The following is a 19,360-nucleotide window of genomic DNA, read 5'->3' as shown; positions in this document are numbered from 1 at the left end:
TAGTTGGCTCACTTTCTTTTTGGCCTATAGTTGGCCCAATCTTTCTTTTCTTTTCACTTTCTTTGGCCCATAGTTGGCCCATTGATATTTAAGGCGCATCTTCACCATCGCCGACTTCCTCCATTCATCGTCGTTGACTGTCGTTGATCGTTGTCATCTCCAAAAGAAGAAGAATAAGCATTTATTATTGCAAACTCAAGATTCCAGAATCTTCAACCTTGAGTTTGAAGGGGGATGTTAGAAGATATGAAGGGCTAGAATATATAGAAAGTATAATATACTTTCCATATATTCCATATTTGATTGGTATTGTAATATTTCATATTTATGGTGTGTCGTAATCAAATCATGGAGATCTAATTACCATATTTGATGAAAATTTAATTACCATATTTGTATTCATTTTAAACCCTATAAATAGGGACTTTTGTATTGTAAAAGGTTAAGCAAGAAAATGCAATGAACTAAATAAGCACAATGTAGTCTATTATAAGCTTCCGCTTTCTCTCTTCCTCTCTTTCTTTCTCTCTCTTCCTTACATAAAATTCTCTTGTCTCTATTCTATTATTCTATTATTTATCTTTTAAGTTTTATATCCTGTTATATTTTCTCTCAGTCATGTCATGATCATCATTGTACACATTGGATCATGCATGGAATATTTTTGTTTGAGAGGACATCGCATATATATATATATGTGTATCTCTAATATTTTTGTCACATCAGATTTCATCTCACTATATATATATGACGCCCATATATAACAGATTACCATGGCAAAGCTTTAGCAATCTAATTTGTACATATAAATTTTTTTTCTTATAAGAGCAGTGATTTATAGATGACGTTTTTTCATCCCCAGTTGTTACTTTTTAATAAAATAAAAAATTAATTAAAAAGCAACGGTGGGGCATAAAAAAACAAAGAATTCACCTCGCTATCTAGAGAATTTTACTTGAATTTCAATGGCCGACGATATATAGTATGACTAGAAGTTGTAAGAATAAACATTTCAACTCAAAGTATTAATTCTTTAACAAAAAAGAATGAATTTTGACCAATGGATAGTGTTCTCGATTACTTGACCCCTAAGAATCGCATCAGAGCATTCTCAACAGTTTTATTATAGTCTATTCCATTCCATTAATATAAGAAAAACATAAAAAATAATAATAAAATCACCAAAAAAACACATATAGTAGATACGTTATTGATTTTCTAAGCATTAAAAATATTATAATTCTACTCTATACGTAGAAAACAAAAAGAGCTATGGGTTATACCCAATGTCGAGATTCAAACTTAGGGCCGAAGTTAAGAATATTAAAAAGATTATTTGAGTGAGACTGGCAAGAAAAAAAGCATTGACATTTTGCTTCTTTCAATGATACATTTGACCCTAATCATCACTCTTTTGGATCACAATTGGCTACGTGTGGTTCTATCTTTGTTTTCTATCTTTTTAGTTTATAGTGGTAATAATATAAAGTAAAGATGGTGACAAACGATTCAAAATATAAAATATTTATAAAAATATTAAAAATAAATAAATACTTTTATCTTAGTAGGTCACATTATAACATTTTTTTTTAAAACAAAAAATAAAAAGCATTTTCCAAAACACACTAACCAACATATATTTTGTTATTGTAATGGAATCGATAATACGTGGATGGGTAAAAAAAAAAAAAGGGCCTTGTATAAACAATATAAATAAGAAAATAAAATAAAAAGTTTTATTGAATTTTGAGTTTTTTTTTTTTTCCAAAAAGAAATCCCTATTTAATCAAGTAAAGTTTGTTTCCTTCAATTTCCTAATATTATCTAGTATAGACCAGATAAAAGCCACAAATAACATTCTAAACATTCACTTGCCTCGGGTTCTTAGAAGATACCATTGTAGGAGTCATGACTAAGGGACAAAAAAGAAAAGTTCACCAAATGCTTGATCAACAAGAATAGTGTGAGATGAGTCTAGCTGCCTGTAAATTTGATTTGACTTGATTTGTTTATACTTGATTTAGTATCGATTTGAAAAATAAATGAGTTATTCGTGAATATAATAATCTACTCGTATATTAAATGAGACATACTCATATAAACTCGGTTCGGTTCGTTCAAAACTCGTGAGTTCGGCTTGTATAAATTCGACTCGACTTGTTAGCTCGCTCGTGTATATATATTAAAAAAAACAAGTTTTCCAAATATAATATTTTATAATTGTAGTTTATAAATATAAACATAGTAAACATAATATATATAATATTACAAACGTTCCATTTAGAATATGAAATATAGATTAAAGTTAAAATTTTTCCTGAATTTTAATATTTAATTTTTTTTTTGAGTAATTTTTTGTTTTCGAAGTTAAAATCGAACTGTTTGAGTTTGATTGGAAGCTCGGCTTATTAAGCTAGTCGAGTTGGTTTAATGAGTCGAATTCGAACAACCCTTCAAAACTCGGTTCGAGTTCGACCCAGCTCATGCCAATTTTTTATGTGTTCGAGTCAAATCTGGCAGCCTTAAGCTCAACTTGAATACAACCCTAAACAAGATGAATTTCCCATTCCAAGTCTTCACGATGCCAAGGATTGAAAAACCTTGCGAAATGCCATAGTTTATGGAAGACTACAATTGAAAATGGCATGGAATATCCTATTAGGTAATTATACTTATAATTCGGATAGTCATATTACAATAAAAAAGCAAAATACACATTTTAAAAATCGTTGCCAAACAAACCAGTGATATTTCGCCTCATTTGTTATTTGAGGAACCATTAAAACGCTACTTCGTAACTTGTTATTTTACCCTAGTCATCTTCATCAATCCTTCGATTTCCTCTACTTGTTTTGATTATGCTCAATTTCATATTATGAGTTACCATCTCTAACCATGTGATATAAACCATGTCTAATTAGCCAAAAGCCTAACTCATGACCTAACACTCGGTGAATCTCAAGTAGCCTTTATCAAAGTTGCGAAAACATCTAGAATGGATTTGGACAACATCACCATTGGAGGTGACTCCCAAATAATAATCTAAGGCATTTAGAGCCAAGACTATTGGACATATTAGGAAATCAAGTCGATTATCAAAGACATCTTGCATTTTCTTAACAGAGCTACGAGTTAGACAACGCAATATTTTTATTCTACAATTATTTCACAGTGTTAACATAGCAGTTCCAACCAACTCTTATATATATTTTTTTTAACAAGGATTGATCAAATGGTTTTTGAAACTGTCACGCTAGCATTAAAAGATAATTGTGAATTTTTTTTTGATTTTAGCGGTACTCTTTTTATTTGTCTTCGTATTTAGGGGTGTAAACCGTTCTATATGAGCAAATATTACCTTTATGATGCACCCACATCTGTACTATGTGAAGGGCAAAGTTCGTCGAGCGAGCGATTCTTTTGTTTGTACGAACCACAAGTGACACCCGCTTTCCATTTTGAGCTACTTTTTGATTTTTTTTTTCTTTGTTTTTAAAATTATGAACTTAATATATATGGTCTTCTTGTTTTTTAGTAAGCTTTTTATGAACTTAAAATAGGCTTGTAAATTCTTCAAAAAAAAAAAAAAAAAAAAAAAAAAGCTTGTAAATTGTATAAAAATAGTTTTATAAACAATTTTATTATTATTATTTTTTATATATATAGGTAGCCGGACACGAATAATATTTGCTTTCACTTATTCAAAATAAATAGAGAAGAGCTGACCTCTTATTTTATAAGGAGTAAAATAATTGTAAACTGCCTCTGAAATTAAAGATTGAAAATCCCCTCATAACCACGTGGATGGGCGGATAAGAGATGGTAGACGTAGTTTTAACAATTAACAGTCCACGTAATCACCTTTATCCGCATCTTATACCTATAATTGGGTAAAAAGAAAAGAATAAAACTACAAAAAGGTAAGTTATGAACTTATATACCTTCATTTTTAATTAAACTGACGAAGAAGACTTGTTTGAAACGCCCAAGAAACGCGATTCTACAGTGGCCTTCACAATCACAAAGAGACTCTGCATTAGCTTAGGGCAAGGCGCTCTCTCTCTCTCTCTCTCTCACTCTCACTTTCTGTCTCTGTTCAAAACCCTTTTGATTTTGCAGAGAGACATGGTAGACCCTATGGAACTGCTCCGATCCAATCTCTCGCGGGTTCGGATCCCGGAACCCACCAATCGCATCTACAAGCAAGAATGCTGCCTCACTTTCGAAACTCCGGTAATCTCTCCTCCCTCATTTTCCCTTTGTTTCTCGAGAAAAAAAGAGAGAAGAAAGTTTAGTCGGAAAAGAAAAATGTTCTGCCAGTTCTTGTTGGTTAGCCTCGTTTCCTTGTCGGTTTCCCAAAGTTTCACTCCCTTGAAGCTCTACTGTTTGTCAAAAGTTCTCTTTGACGATTTTATTCTCTGTTTGGTTACCGGGAAAAAGAAAGAAAAAGGTGGAGTTAAAGATGCCAGTTCTTGTTGGCTTAGCCTTCTTAGCATCAGTTTTCCCAAAGTTTTAACTATGTTCAAGCTCTTCTATTTCTTGAAGGTTCTACCTCTGATGGTTTGCGTCTGTACATCAGTACATGTTCCGCAAGTTTGCTGAGAAAGTATAGGTTACAGAAGATGTTAGGACCCTTTTTGGCATACTCGCAATATAGAAAGTGACGTTCAAATATTGTACCTGGGATTTTTCTTTTTTGGCGTTGTTATTTGCCCATCTTGTACTTCTCTTTTCAAATTTTGAACTTAAGTTTTTTTTTTCCAAATTATTAATGATTTTTTTTTGCCAACCAAATGGTGATTATTATTATTATTTTTATCTTTCTAAAAAACTTTATGTGACTGTGTTTTTTTTCCCCTTCTTTCTTCTTTCTCTGTTATCATTGTTTGGATTCGGAGAGAATATGGGATAAGAAAATAAGATTAATGCAAAATTTCAAAGCTTTGTTAATTTACTTTCTGTATGTCAAAAATGAAAAGAGTGTCATTGTGAAAATATATAAATGAACTTGAAATTTGTTTTGTTTTGTTTTATTTGTTGTGGTTTCTTTTCCTATTTTTTTTTTTTTTTCAACCATGTAGAGGTTCAACCGTCGTACATTTTACAATCTGACTTTAGAGGTTTTCTGTTCCAACGGATTTTAAGATTTTTATTTTCCTTTTCTTTAGCTTTCTTGCTACTAAACGGGATTTTAATGTTTATCCCTTTTATAATATATATATATATATATATTTTTGATATTCATGCTTTGTGCTGTTTTTTGGATGTCAGAGATCAGAAGGTGGGTTGTTTATCGACATGAATACGTTTCTTGCTTTTGGGAAGGACAGTGTGGCGTGGAATTACGAGAAGACTGGGAACCCAGTTTATTTGCATATAAAACAAACAAAAAAAGTGGTTCCTGAAGATAGGCCAACGAAGAAACCGACTCTCTTGGCTATAGGTACTTGAATTATGGTGGTCAATGTCTTTAATACAATATATGTTCAGGGATCTTTATGTTGTGGAGTCTATGTATGTTCACATTTTTTTTTATTACCATTATCTTTGCTAGCCATTTACAGGTGGAATTGAAGTAATGGGCGGATAAGAAAATACAGTGTTCCAATACTAAAACTCAAGCAGATGCTACAACTTATTTAGATTGGTCAGACAATCAGGATATTACATTTTATGTGATAAAGGAAACCATATTTTCATCTTCCAAGCAGGTGGAATCTGTAGTTGCTTTGATAAATATACCATGCAAACGAGACAGGCTCAAAACTTCAGGGTTCTGGTCTTTTACCAACTTGTTGGCTTCTGTTCTTACTAGTCTCGTAGTCTGTTTGTAAAGAGTGAACTTTTTATTGGTCACGTTGCTCTGAAAAATTTGTTATTAGCAGTTTATGAAAGGATCTTCTGGCTGTTGTTGTACGAATGCTGAATCTTTGTTTTAACTTATATTAATTATTTGCTGTGCTTACTTATAATATGATATATGATTTAATTGCAGGTGTTGATGGGGGATTTGACAACAGTGAACCTGAATATGAAGAAACTCACAATATAGTCATATTGCCTGATTATGTTACTCTTCCATTTCCTTCAGTGGAGTTGCCAGAAAAGGTGCTTGTTGCTTCTTGTTTTTTCTTCTCGTAAAAAAAAATTCCATCTCAAACAAGAGTATGATTTGGTTACCAGTAATATAAAATGCTGCAGGTAAGGTTGGCAGTTGACGCTATCTTGATGGCTGAGGGTGCTGAGCGGAAAGAGCAAGTTGCAGCTTGGATAGCTGATAAGAAACAGAGAAGTGCATACGCCATGAATTTGCAACAGATTGACAATGGCGTTATTGTCCCTCCATCTGGGTGGAGATGTGCTAAGTGTGATAAAAGGGACAATCTTTGGCTAAATCTGACTGATGGAATGATCCAGTGTGGGAGGAGAAACTGGGATGGTACCGGTGGCAACAACCATGCTATTGATCACTACAAGGAGACTGGCTACCCTCTTGCTGTAAAGCTTGGAACAGTTACAGCTGATCTGGAAGCAGCAGGTAATGCCCCCTGGCCTTGAAATGGGAAAAGTTTTCTAAAGATACTCTTTGTAATATGTGCTTTCACGTACTTATGATTCTACTGATATAATCATGTAGAACCATCTGATAATAGCATGATGAAGTGAACTAATTTGAAATGTTATTTCTCTGCAATATGTGGTGTTGTATTCTTATGATCTTACCAATGTTGTGCATTTTGGATTGACATGTTCAATTCATAAGTGAAATGGTTCACTCTCTCTCTCTCTCTCTCTATTTTTTTCCTCGGGCTTAGGACAGTGGAATTCATAGATTGTTCTATGTAAGTTGCTAATCCTGAGCATCATCCATATGGTCATCATTAGTGGCATAGGTAGTCAAGTATGCTAAATTGTGATTGTCAATTTGATTGATCTGTATATGATTAATATTCTTGAATATTATTAATGATAATGCTGAATGTATTTGCTTTTTCCCTCTTCTTCATTTGGTTGGCAAGATTCAAATCAAATACCTGTCCTGAACCATCCCCTACATCCACCTCCGCCTCAATACCACCTCGTCCAAGTCCCAAGGGCTGCAACAGTAGATTTTTCCCTGAGGATTGATAATTAAGCTGGCTGAAAAAAGAAGAAGAGCAACCATATTTTGTCTTTAGAAAGGTTTATTTATCTTCCAAAATGCCAATTGGTTGTCAGAAGTAATCATTTTACTGATGATTTGTTAACACCTGAAACTCTTATCCTCCTCCTTGACCTCTTAAAGAGTTATTTGGCCTTGTTTGGCAACACTTTTTGCCTTTGCCTTTTGCTTTCTACCAAAAAAACAAAAGTATTAACAAACAACTTCGAACATAAAAAATTCAAAACTACTTCCACCTTTATGTCATGTCAGGACACTCTTTCAACTAAAAAGTAAAAAACACAATCTAAAAAGCGTTGTCTGACGAGATCATTGTTGGTAAGTTACACAACACCAAGTGAGTTCTGAAATCATGACCTTACCCTCAACCTTATTCTTGTAAGGAAAGGAAACACCATTCAATCTAGATAAAATATTGTGACGGGAAAGAACCCCAAAGCAAATAAGTCATACTTTGAAATCAATCAAGATTATTTAATAAATGTTTGATCGGTCTAAAAGGCTTTGAGGCATTTGAATTCAGGCAATGTCTTCTATTTATTTCTCCCCCCTTTCCCCCTCCCTGCCTCGACCCTTGCACCCCCCTCCCCCCCATCCCCAAACAAAAGGGAATTCTTTGAGAAGCAATCGAATTTGATTAAAGAAATAGCCAGTAACTGCTTGTATACAGATGGTGCACTCCAGTCTCCAGGTCATCCTATTCTATATGGTGCGTACGAGAATTATAGTTGGCATGTAAAGGGAGGTTGGGGGGGGGGGGGGGGGGGGGGAGTGCCAATTTGCAGAATGCTAAAGGTTACATATTTGTGAAGCTAATAAATGATGTTCATAAGAGCAAGAGTTAGAGAATGTGACTTTGACCAATCTCTGAGGACACTGTATGGAATTGAAATGAGATGTGGGATATAGTTATTGGTCATTCACTTAATTTTTATTTGATTTAGGAATAATGTATATAACCTCCGAAAGGCAGAAATTTGATTATATTTCAAGGTATGGAACTTCAAGATATAGAGTAATTTGTTTTGACAAGTAATCGAAATATTATTAAAAGCGTAAGGTGTCCCAGGTACACAAGAAGTATATATATGAGAAAACACCTAACTAGAAGGAGAAAAAAGAAGGAAATCATGATAATTAATCATCAAGGGAGAAGCAAAAGATGTTGTCCAAAGATATAGAGTATAGAAAAATAACGACTTAATCTCCTCAAGAGTCATTTTACGGTCCTTAAAACTTATGTCATTCATTTCCTTCTATAGACACCACAAAAGGCACAAAGGCACAGAGGCACCATCTTCCACACAACAACATTTCAAGCCCTACCGATAGTCCACCAACACACAAGATAGCCCAAATTGACTGAAGAAAACATCCCATAAGGCATTGACAACCTTACAATGGAGAAGAAGATGGTCCACAGACTCCCCATTCCTTTTACACATACAAAACCTATCAACCACGATGACATATTGTTTCCTCAGATTATCCATGATAAGATTTTTCCAAGAACCTTTGGCCAAGCAAGAAAGAACACCTTCAAATGAACCTTAATCTACCAAACACTCTTCCAAGGGTAATGAAAGCCATTATTGCGAACCAAGACACTATTGAAGGATTTAACAATGAACAAATCTTTTTTGGAGGGGATCCACCAAAGCTTGTCTTCACTTTCTCGTCTCACTCAAACTGAATACTACTACTTGAAGAAAGAGGCAAAGACATCTATCTCTCAGTCATGAGCCGCTCTAGCAAAGCTTACATTCCACTGAGTGGTGCCACCCAAAAACTCCAAACGAGCCGCAATAGAAGAATCATTTGCACAAACAGTGCCAAATAATATGGAGATTTTGGGTGGTTCTACTTAGTGGAACGTGAGCTTTGTTAGAGGCGTATGATTGAGAAGTAGATGTCTTCGCTTCCTTCTTCCAGGTGTTGCACTCAACCATTGTGAGTAGAGATCGTGCAGATAGGCTTTTGTGGGTCTCCTCCAAGAAAGGCTTGTTCAAGGTCAAGTCCTTCTTTAGCTTATTGGCTTGCTTTGAAGGTAGATGCTTCCCTTTGAAGAGTGTGTGGCGGACTCAGGCTCCTTTGATGGCGGCTTTTTTTATATGGTCGACAACCCTAGGCAAGATCCTTATTGTGGATAATCTCAGGAAGAGGCATATCATCATTGTGGACAGATGTTGCTTGTGCAAAAGAGATGAGGAATCAGTGGACCACCTTCTTCTTCATTGCGATTTGGTATGCCTTGGGTTATGCCTAGAAGAGTTATCGACTTGTTTGTCTGTTGGTGGAAGTTTGGAAGGCGGAGGAGTGCTGCGATTTGGAAGATGGTGCCCATTTGCATTTTTTGGTGTGTTTGGAAGGAAATAAATGTAGGTGTTTTGAGGATTTGGAGAGTTCAATGGAGGATCTTTTAGCTTTGTTTTTTCATACTTTGTGTCTTTGGACGGTGGCTTTTTTGTCCCTACTGTCGATTAGTTTTGTCGATTTCCTTGTCCGTTTTTCTCAGCCCATTTGCATTTTTTGGTGTGTTTAGAAGGAAATAAATGTAGGTGTTTTGAGGATTTGGAGAGTTCAATGGAGGATCTTTTAGCTTTGTTTTTTCATACTTTGTGTCTTTGGACGGTGGCTTTTTTGTCCCTACTGTCGATTAGTTTTGTCGATTTCCTTGTCCGTTTTTCTCTTCCTAGTTAGATGTTTCATTTTGTATACTTCCAGTTTACTAGGGGCACTTTACGCTTTCAATAAGAAAAAAAAATGCCAAATAAATTTGGAAATGTTTCCTTTAGGGCCATATCTCCACACCATAGATTGTACTAGAAACTAGCCTCAGAGCCATCACCCACCTTAAATCTGGTATGGCTAGAGAACTTCCCCCAACCCTTCTTATGCTCTTCCATAAACCCACCCCATATGTCCCAAGAGATTCATTAGAACACATCCATCCCACGAACTGCCAAGTTTAGAGTCCACCACCACTCTCCACTAAGTCTCTCTCTCATGCGCATAGCGCCATACCCATTTCCCTAAGAGAGCTCGATTGAACATTAGCAAGTTTTGGATCCCTAACCCTCCTTCAAAGATCGGAAAGCAAATCTTGGACTAGCTTATCAGGTGATATTTGGAACTCTTTGCCTAGCCCACACCATAAGAAATCATGTATGATTTTGATGCTTGATAATTGTTTTGGGGCTCCGGGAAAGATTTTGATACTTGATAATTGTTTTAGTGGATAAAGACTATGATGTATGATGTGAAAAGCATTGTTGATTTGGTATTGGAGTTTGTCCTTGTTTGATGTGCTGTTTGCTACTAGAGAGATCAAAGGATGGGATCCTATGGCTTGATATTTGTGGAAGCTGTACCCTCATTATTATATGGGCTTTTTGGAAAGCCAGAACTGTGTGTGCGTTGATGATTAATCACGCGTTGATGATTAATCACTTGAAAACTTATCCCCTCTGAGAATTGGATCTCAGAATTGTTAGGAGAGTTGGCAGCTATAGAAAGCCGGATAATATTGTTAGTCAGTTGAGCTGTTATTCTTTACGTGCAGGATTCTTTTCAATGTTGTGTATGTTGTCTGCAGATTGTCTCCCATTTGAGTTGGTTTCTGTACTTCTCATCACAAATATGTTATTAAATGCTATTAACCTTGCATATTCATGAATTAAAAATGTGCTACTTGGCACTGAAAAGTGCCTTTGCAGCCTGAAAAACCAGGCAAATGTGCCTTCGAGAGTTTAATAGTCAACATCTAATGCGATATCAAGTGTTTCTCTTGAGGATTCATTCTTACAGTATTGAGTGCTAATGATGAGTAACATATTGTGGCAGCTCAGATGTTTTCTCTTATCCGGAAGATGAAGGTGTTCTGGACCCGCTATTAGCAGAGCATCTGGCGCATTTTGGCATTGATTTTTCATCGTTGCAAAAGGTTCTCTTTTCTTCTTCTGGGAACAGTGTTATAGCTAGTACCTGTGTACACAAGGCATTTCTGATCTCAACATATGTCAGATGTAGTGTTCAATAACATAATGTGGTGTAATGATTTGGTTGGGTTATGGTTGTTTAGCTTTGGACCATGATTGATTTGGTCTCGCACCTTTGTCTTTTCAACTTAGGTGGTATCTAGAGGGTCTTTTTATTTTTTCATTAAGTTATTTATGGTATATCCAGGCTTCAATTGTTCTTTTCGTATTTCAACTATGCATGTTTTGGTAATTGGCTCATTTTTCTATAATTAAGGTGGGGATATTGACCTCAAGTATATTTTGTATTGTTACATCGATTAAAGTTTGATTGGGATACTATCACTTTCTTGTTTCAGACTGAAATGACAACTGCTGAGAGAGAACTTGACCAGAATACCAATTTTGATTGGGACAGAATCCAAGAAAGTGGACAGGAAGTGGAGCCAATCTTTGGACCGGGTTATACGGGACTTGTCAATCTTGGAAACAGGTAATATTTGATCCTCTTCAGGGCTGCTTGGGAATATTTACTCATTCGATGAATCTTGTTTTTTTCTTGCAGCTGCTACATGGCAGCAACTATGCAAGTGGTGTATTCAACACGTTCCTTCCATTCGCGGTGAGTATAAATTTTCTAGTTTGTTTTTCCCCCTAATTTTAATCACACTCTTTTGAATTGTTCATGCTTATTTGTTTATTTTTGCGATGACATTTTCAGATACTATAGAAACCAAAGTTTAAAAATGGCTTTCGAGATGGCTCCTGCTGATCCAACCGTAGACCTGAATATGCAGTTGTAAGATACTAGCACATTGGTGCTGTTAATGCTTTTTGTTCAATCTGTCATCTGATAATTATGGTTTCCTTCATCTTGCTAATTGCATGAGATCAGAGCATCTCCTGGTGATAAAAATTGATTGGCAATGCATATGTATATATTGCTGGTATTCTTTGCATATATGCTTTAAAGTATGAAGTTAATATACATGTGTATGTGTGTGTGTGGTTCACATGCGTGTGTAGTCTTCATGTAATTATAATACGTATGTGTTTTAATATGTTTCTGTTCTGTATCTCTTTTGCAGCAGTTTTTCTCTTCCTGCTTTGTTCATAGGCTTTTTTTGTTCTGTTGCAGAACTAAGCTGGCGCATGGTTTGCTATCTGGTAAATACTCTATGCCAGCACTGGAGGTATGGTGACTGTAAGAAAATGAGTTCCTTTAGACTATGGTTTCTGCTCCTGTATGTTTCACATTTTCTTATTTGTCATCCAGAAAGATGATACTGCAAATGCTGCCTCCACAACTGCAAGTGCTGTAAGCTTTCTGGCTGAATTTTGTCGGCGTTCTAAGTGTCTGCTTTGTGCTTTGAAATTGCTAAATTATACAATGGGATTTATGATGAATAATATGCTGAGATTTCTAAACCTTGAAGTTTTTGAACAGGCCTTGGATTGTTAGCAACTTTCTTAGTTATCTATGTTGTTTGTTCTTTCTCAAAACTTTGATGTCCATTATTCAAGTTTTAACTTATTCTTTTCAACCTTCTTGTTTCTATCTTGTCCAATTGTCTAAATGAGATTACATTTGCCTATCGATATTCTTTTTTATTTTTTGCTCCACATTTTTTGATTTTATTTAATTTCTTCAAAGGATTGTTTATTGACCTGTTCTATATTTGTTTCCTTTTTCCGTCTGCCATAAACAATAGAAACAGGAAGGGATACCCCCTCGTATGTTCAAAGCAGTTATTGCTGCTAGCCATCCTGAATTCTCTACAATGAGACAACAGGTATATTCAACTTCTTTTCCCCCAAATTTATGTAAGAATATATGAAGGAGAATTGCATTTTATGATATAACAAACCTGTGATTTGCTTCCTTTAATATATGTTTTTTTTTTTATCCTGATATAAGATGACTCGTAGCTCTAACTCAGAAAAGAGAGCTATGTCAATTAGCATAAAGACACTGCATACGGCATTTAGGGATTGCTGGAGCAGGTCAATTAAATGAAATTTTGATATATGCTTCCTCATATACCTTCTGTTGTCGTTTTTATATGGCTCTGTAATATGGCAGATATGGTCACTAACAAGCATTTAAACATTTAGAAAGATTAACCATAGACATCATCGTAGATGGTACCATATAACACTTGCAGTGAAACATTAGTGATTTGGTGGATGTTAAGTTGGAAGCAGATGTATAGATACTTTGTATGGAAAATCTCAAGAATAAATCAAATGGCCATGAAACAATAAAAATTAAGTAACTACTCTTCACACTCATTTCAACGTGCTTTAAGTGGCTTTCCTCTTCTTCTTTTCAAGTGACTGATATGGAAAATCACTTAAAACATGCTACGTCAGCCGGGGTGAAATGAGTGTGAAGAGTAGCATTACCCATAAAAATTATATAATTTCTAAGATTTCTTATAGGACAAAAGTATGTTCCTGTTTCCTTGCAAGACCTTTTAGTATACAAATCAAAAACTTGTTTAGTATGAAGCAGAGAGATCAATGTAATTTATACGTCAGCCGGGGTGAAATGAGTGTGAAGAGTAGCATTACCCATAAAAATTATATAATTTCTAAGATTTCTTATAGGACAAAAGTATGTTCCTGTTTCCTTGCAAGACCTTTTAGTATACAAATCAAAAACTTGTTTAGTATGAAGCAGAGAGATCAATGTAATTTATACAAAGGAGTGCTTGTATTGCATCTCTAACTTTCTTTTACCTGCCGATGGCAAATGTGAGGCAAGTAGGGCATGGTACCAAAGAGAAGAACATACATATAAAACCTTTTTCCCCTCAAAGAATCTAGAGGCAAATAGTCGAGAGTTTTGTAGTTGGCAATTTTAGAAAGTTTGGGACGTAATTGTTCAAGAGTGGATCATAGATCCTTCAATCCACTAATGTTCAGATGGTTTGAATTGTTAATAGTACAATTTGGCAAATTCTATTATGATAGTGTTGCAGCATAATCTGATTATGGTTTATGATATTTACGATCTCAAACTCGATTGGAGAACCTTCTCTAGGTTATTATATTAGACTATCTCCACTTTTATTGTGAGTCTCTACTGCTTTTAATGTGCAAAATATCTGATCGATCAAAGCCGTAATCTGTAGCATGTGTGAACAGCAAACAAAGTGCTTTAGGGTCAATGTGAGTCTGTGACAAACAACTCGCTAGGTAGCTAAGCACTTATTTCTTCGCTTCTATGGTGTTGTATATTATCTTTCCACGGCCAATGTAGGCTGTATATAAAGTAGAGCTTCCGTTACCTGCCTTGAGCCGGGTTTTAGGCCATAGGTGGTTTTCTATCTGAGGGGTTGACTGAGGAATTCTTTCTTTACTGGTAGCGATTATTTATCCCTTTCATGCTGTTATTGTTATTTGACAATACTTGTTACTTATTTATTTTTAGGATGCCCTGGAATTCTTCTTACATTTTGTTGACCAAGTTGAACGGGCTAATGCTGGGAAACCTGAATTGGATCCTGCAAGGAGTTTTAAGTTTGGTATTGAAGATCGAATCTTATGTTCATCTGGAAAAGTTGCTTACAATAGAAGGCTTGACTACATTCTTTCATTAAATATCCCACTGCATGAGGCAACCAATAAAGGTAACTTTCTTTAGTAATTTTCTTTCTGGGCGATTCTACATAATATACTAAAGACTTTGTTGTTTGAGAATTCAGAAGAACTAGAAGCATTTCACAAGTTCAAAGCAGAAAAAATTTCAGAAGGAATGGAAGTGTAAGTTCAAATGGTTCAGCATCATGCTTTTTCCCCTTTTAGACTTCTTGCTTAGAGTATCTAGTTCCTGCAGATTCAGTGATGAAATTGTACGTCCAAGGGTACCGCTAGAAGCATGCCTTGCAAACTTTTCAGCTCCAGAGGAGATACATGATTTTTACAGCACTGCCTTGAAGGCTAAGACAACAGCAATCAAGTAGGCTTTGTTATTATTCACTGGCATCAATTTTTCTTTTTTTCTTTTTTTGAAAATATGTTATCCCAAAGTGCAATCAAGTAAGCTTCGTTAGTTAGGATGCATGCTTATTTATGTCTATACATGCATATCATAAAGATTGAAGTGGGCTAAGATTTCTCATTGATCCACCACCCATGAGGTGGCCCAGTGGTAAGGGCGAGCAAGGGACTGTGTGGTGAGGCGCACGGTCTCGGGTTCAATTCCCTTAGGATAAAACTCGTGATTTAAGTGGGGAGTCATGGCGCTGGGTTGCGCGCTAGCTCCCTACAGGGGATTAGTCTCACCGAAGGTGGGGACACCTTTGTTATCAAAAAAAAAAAAAAAAAGATTTCTCACTGATCCACACGGTCATGAAGCCCGAATTGATTGGTTTTGTCTTTTATAGTGTTTTGTTTTTTTTTTGTTTTTTTGTTTTTTTTTTGTTCTGTTTTGTTTTTTTATTTTTATTTTTTTTTTCTCTAAAGAAAATAATTTGTATCACTTTCTTTTCAGGAAACATTAGGGTTGATTTTACTTATCAAAAAAAAAATTAGTGTTGATTTTTCTTGGAGTTGGGAACGATGAACTGTTGATAACAACTGTATTTATGTCTGGTTACTGCTGTTCATTTCTTTCTTTCATTTTTATCCTGCAGGAGTGCAGGTCTAACTTCGTTCCCTGATTACCTGGTGTTACACATGCGTAAATTTGTTATGGAGGAGGGCTGGGTGCCAAAAAAGCTTGGTATCTTTCTGTGGCTTACTTTTGTTGTCTTTTCTTTCTTGGGTTTTTTTTTTGTCTTTTTCTTTTTATTATTATTATTATTATTTTTTTATACTGTCTAAACTGTTCTTATTGCTTGTTGTATCTGTCCATACAGATGTCTATATAGATGTTCCTGATATCATAGATATTAGTCACATGCGCAGCAAGGGCCTTCAACTTGGGGAGGAGCTATTACCAGACGGTGGTATGTGGTCTTTCTGGCATTTCGAACTTCCTTTTAAATTTTGTTCCACAGGCATTTATTATTTGTTTATTTGAATTGTTCATACATATTTATATATGTTTATATCCCTTCTCTCAAGTTCACACCTGCACATGCTTGCATGTATATAATCTCTTTAAATATTTTTTTGTTTATTTAATTTTGTGTTACAAGCATTTATTTTATTGTTTGACACTTGACCAGATCAATGTAAGTGACACTTGCCAATGAGAGAGAGTGATTATCTCTTTTGTAGATCCCGCAGCTTGTTACTAATGAATCAAAATATTAGATCTTATCAATGAAAAAGAACCGGCTTTGGTATTTTAGTATTTTACGTCTCTAAGCTACTTCTTTGAGACAATCTTTCTCTCTTCATGTTACTGTATCCTTTGCATTCTCGTATATTGTGTTTTCTCTCTGATATTTACTGAGATTACACGATTAATCTAGTTTGCTAACTCCATTTTACATCTCAAAATATCTGCCAATGGTCAGTACTCTATAATAAGTTATTCATATTATTTGCCTATGTACTGTTTACTTGTCTTCCTCCAATTGTTTTTATAGGTTTTGAGTTTTACTGGCTCTTTGTTTTTGTATAGGGATTATATGTTTCTAACTTACTTTTGGAAAAAAATATATGTTTTTAGTTTATTATTTCTGAACTTAATTCTGCATACCTGCTAGATCTTTATGTCAATTTGCATATTGCGATGTTGATCTCTCTCTCTCTCTCTCTCTCTCTCTCTCTCTCTCTCCTCTCCGCCTTTAGCGAAGTTTAGGGGCATATATATTTATTGCCTAACTGTGACAATTTCCTGACATGCGTCAAACCATGCTTGTTGAGCCATGCCTGTGGCTGAGCTGATTAGCTTCCAAAGTGGTAATTTAGTAGACGCAGTTATTTTTGTATTTTGTATTTTTTTTAGTAGGTTCGAGGGAAGTTTAACTTTCATAGTTTTTGTTGCAGAAGATGATAGTTACTTCATTTACAAATTTTTTACAATTAGGAAAATGGTTCTTTGCCCTAGGGGTTGGTGTAGGTATTTGTTTCAAATGATGATTTAAAACAATGACGGCTATGTGTCATTCATCTCACGTTATCTTAATACATAGGCTAGCATACAAAACCTGATGGTGATGGATACAGTGCCCCATCCAACCACATTGCTTTACTCCTTTATGATATGTTAATTACCATCATTAAAGTTCTTAATGCGTTTTAAGGCTTTTATATTGTTTGCTCTGGTTATTCATCAAAAAAAAAAAAAAAAAAAAATTGTTTGCTCTGGTGCTTGAATTGGCAATTGATTTTAATATTTTTTTTCCGTGTTTTCTATTAATAACACAGTTCCTGGGGGAGAGGTAGAATCAAATATGCCCGTACCAAATGAGGATATTGTTTCCCAGCTTGTCTCAATGGGATTCAACCATCTTCATTGTCAGAAAGCTGCCATAAAGACCTCAAATGCTGGCGTGGAAGAGGCAATGAATTGGTTACTTTCTCACATGGATGATCCAGGTACTTTAGAACATAGTGTTATCTTGTAAAAAACCTAGGAAAACAACCGCTTTTAGCTCCATCCAGCTTTTGAGGGCTATGACCTAAATTATTTGTCATATTGTACTCCACTAAATTTTATTAATGCACTTTGGCCTTTTCAGATATCGATTTTCCAATTTCTCAAGAGGCACAAGGTGCTGAGGCCTTCTTGTCAAGCGTTGACCAATCAAAAGTTGATACTTTGATCTCATTTGGTTTTACAGAAGAAATTGCTAGGAAAGCACTGAAGGCTTCAGTAAGTAATTTTTACCTTTTCAATCTTTTGAGAAAAGGGATAGTTCATCTAACTATTGGGTTGCAAAATACTGGAAATCTTGTATTTGATTGTTGGTTGTATGTAACTTTTTGTTTTTCAGGGTAGTGACATTGAGAAAGCAACAGATTGGATATTTAACAATCCTGAAGCTTCTGTCCCATCTGATATGGATGCTACTACATCAAACACTGCATCTGATCCCACTAGCGCTGGACTACCCGATGGAGGAGGGAGTGAGTTCCTTCTTCATAAGTTAATTTATTTATTTTGTAAAAAACTTTATACCAGCTCATACTAATTTTTTCTTGGCTACATGTTTCTGTGGCTGCTTTTACTTTCCTCTTGATTGGCAATGACAAAATTTTCTTCCAAAAACTAGTGTTTCATTTTTATTAGCTGCTTTCTTTGGTCCAAGTTGATGCCTGTCGATAGCATAAAGTAAACTCAGTATAAATACGTAGCGTGGTTTATCATTTAAATTATTGATTGTTGAGTGCTGTATGTAATGCTTCTGATTATTGCTACATATTTGCCTCATGTCATATTCTGTTTCAAAATGTTCCAAAGTCTGATTTGATAAACTTTTTAAATTATATCCAAATAATTTCAAAAAGCAATTGGATATGGCTGAAATTTAAGCTGTTAAATACATTCGCTCTTCAGTAAGCATTATCATTTTCCCTCAATTGCAGGAAGTACTTATACTGCAGTATCATTGATGATTGTTAAAAAATGTTCTAGTTTCTTTTTCTTCTTTTGTATATCTGGTTAACTACTGTTAAAACAACGATTAATAATTAGTTCTTATGGTTATTCTTGTGCTTGTGACAACTTTTGATTGAATTGTTGGCTTTGCTTTCCCAGGGTACAGACTGATTGGAATAGTAAGCCACATTGGAACCTCAACTCAATGCGGTCACTATGTGGCTCACATCTTTAAAGATGGGAGGTGGGTTATTTTCAATGATGACAAAGTTGGGGCCTCCGTTAATCCCCCCAAAGATATGGGGTATTTATATTTCTTTGAGAGGCTTAACAGTTGAGATACACCAAAAGGATAGGAAATACCAATCAGCAGAAAATAGGTACTATGCAATCTCAGAATATGAGCTATCATATCAGCAAACTGTGCTTTGGGCCGTAGGGTCCTTGAAGTGCAGCTTTGACAGATATATCGGATTCTTTTTTCTTTTTTTAACATATTGAATTTCCCATATTTTCATTTTTCTTTGAAATAATATTCTGCGTGTTTGTCATTTTCAATTTTGTATTGATTTCTATTTCTGTGCCTGCTGCTCTCCCTTGAGTTCGCATCTTTTTGCGTGTTTGATTCGGCTGAGCAAACAGCGAGGATATTCTTGTGTTGCATGTTGTCGAACCCCATGGCTCGAGTCACTATATTGCATTAACTGTCCCTTGATAAAA

General features: G+C 35.2%; 1 protein-coding gene across 1 annotated transcript; it reads left to right on the top strand.

The window, feature by feature from the left end:
* The first annotated feature begins 3,977 nt into the window (after positions 1-3,977).
* Positions 3,978-19,225, top strand: LOC133875174 (ubiquitin carboxyl-terminal hydrolase 14). Its single transcript, XM_062313206.1, has 21 exons — positions 3,978-4,046; positions 4,120-4,233; positions 5,272-5,443; positions 5,996-6,108; positions 6,202-6,538; positions 11,011-11,105; positions 11,499-11,632; positions 11,705-11,761; positions 11,861-11,938; positions 12,278-12,332; positions 12,416-12,457; positions 12,852-12,932; positions 14,576-14,774; positions 14,850-14,907; positions 14,981-15,103; positions 15,780-15,868; positions 16,005-16,094; positions 17,467-17,637; positions 17,781-17,914; positions 18,036-18,168; positions 18,800-19,225. Exons 2-21 carry the CDS (start codon positions 4,126-4,128, stop codon positions 18,976-18,978), a joined length of 2,448 nt encoding a protein of 815 aa, XP_062169190.1. The 5' UTR covers positions 3,978-4,046; positions 4,120-4,125; the 3' UTR covers positions 18,979-19,225.
* Positions 19,226-19,360: the final 135 nt, after the last annotated feature.

The sequence above is a fragment of the Alnus glutinosa genome, chromosome 8 (assembly GCF_958979055.1).
Source record: "Alnus glutinosa chromosome 8, dhAlnGlut1.1, whole genome shotgun sequence".
Taxonomy (NCBI): domain Eukaryota; kingdom Viridiplantae; phylum Streptophyta; class Magnoliopsida; order Fagales; family Betulaceae; genus Alnus; species Alnus glutinosa.
The sequence above is the reverse complement of the archived record's forward strand: the minus strand, read 5'-3'. Positions and strand labels throughout refer to the sequence as shown.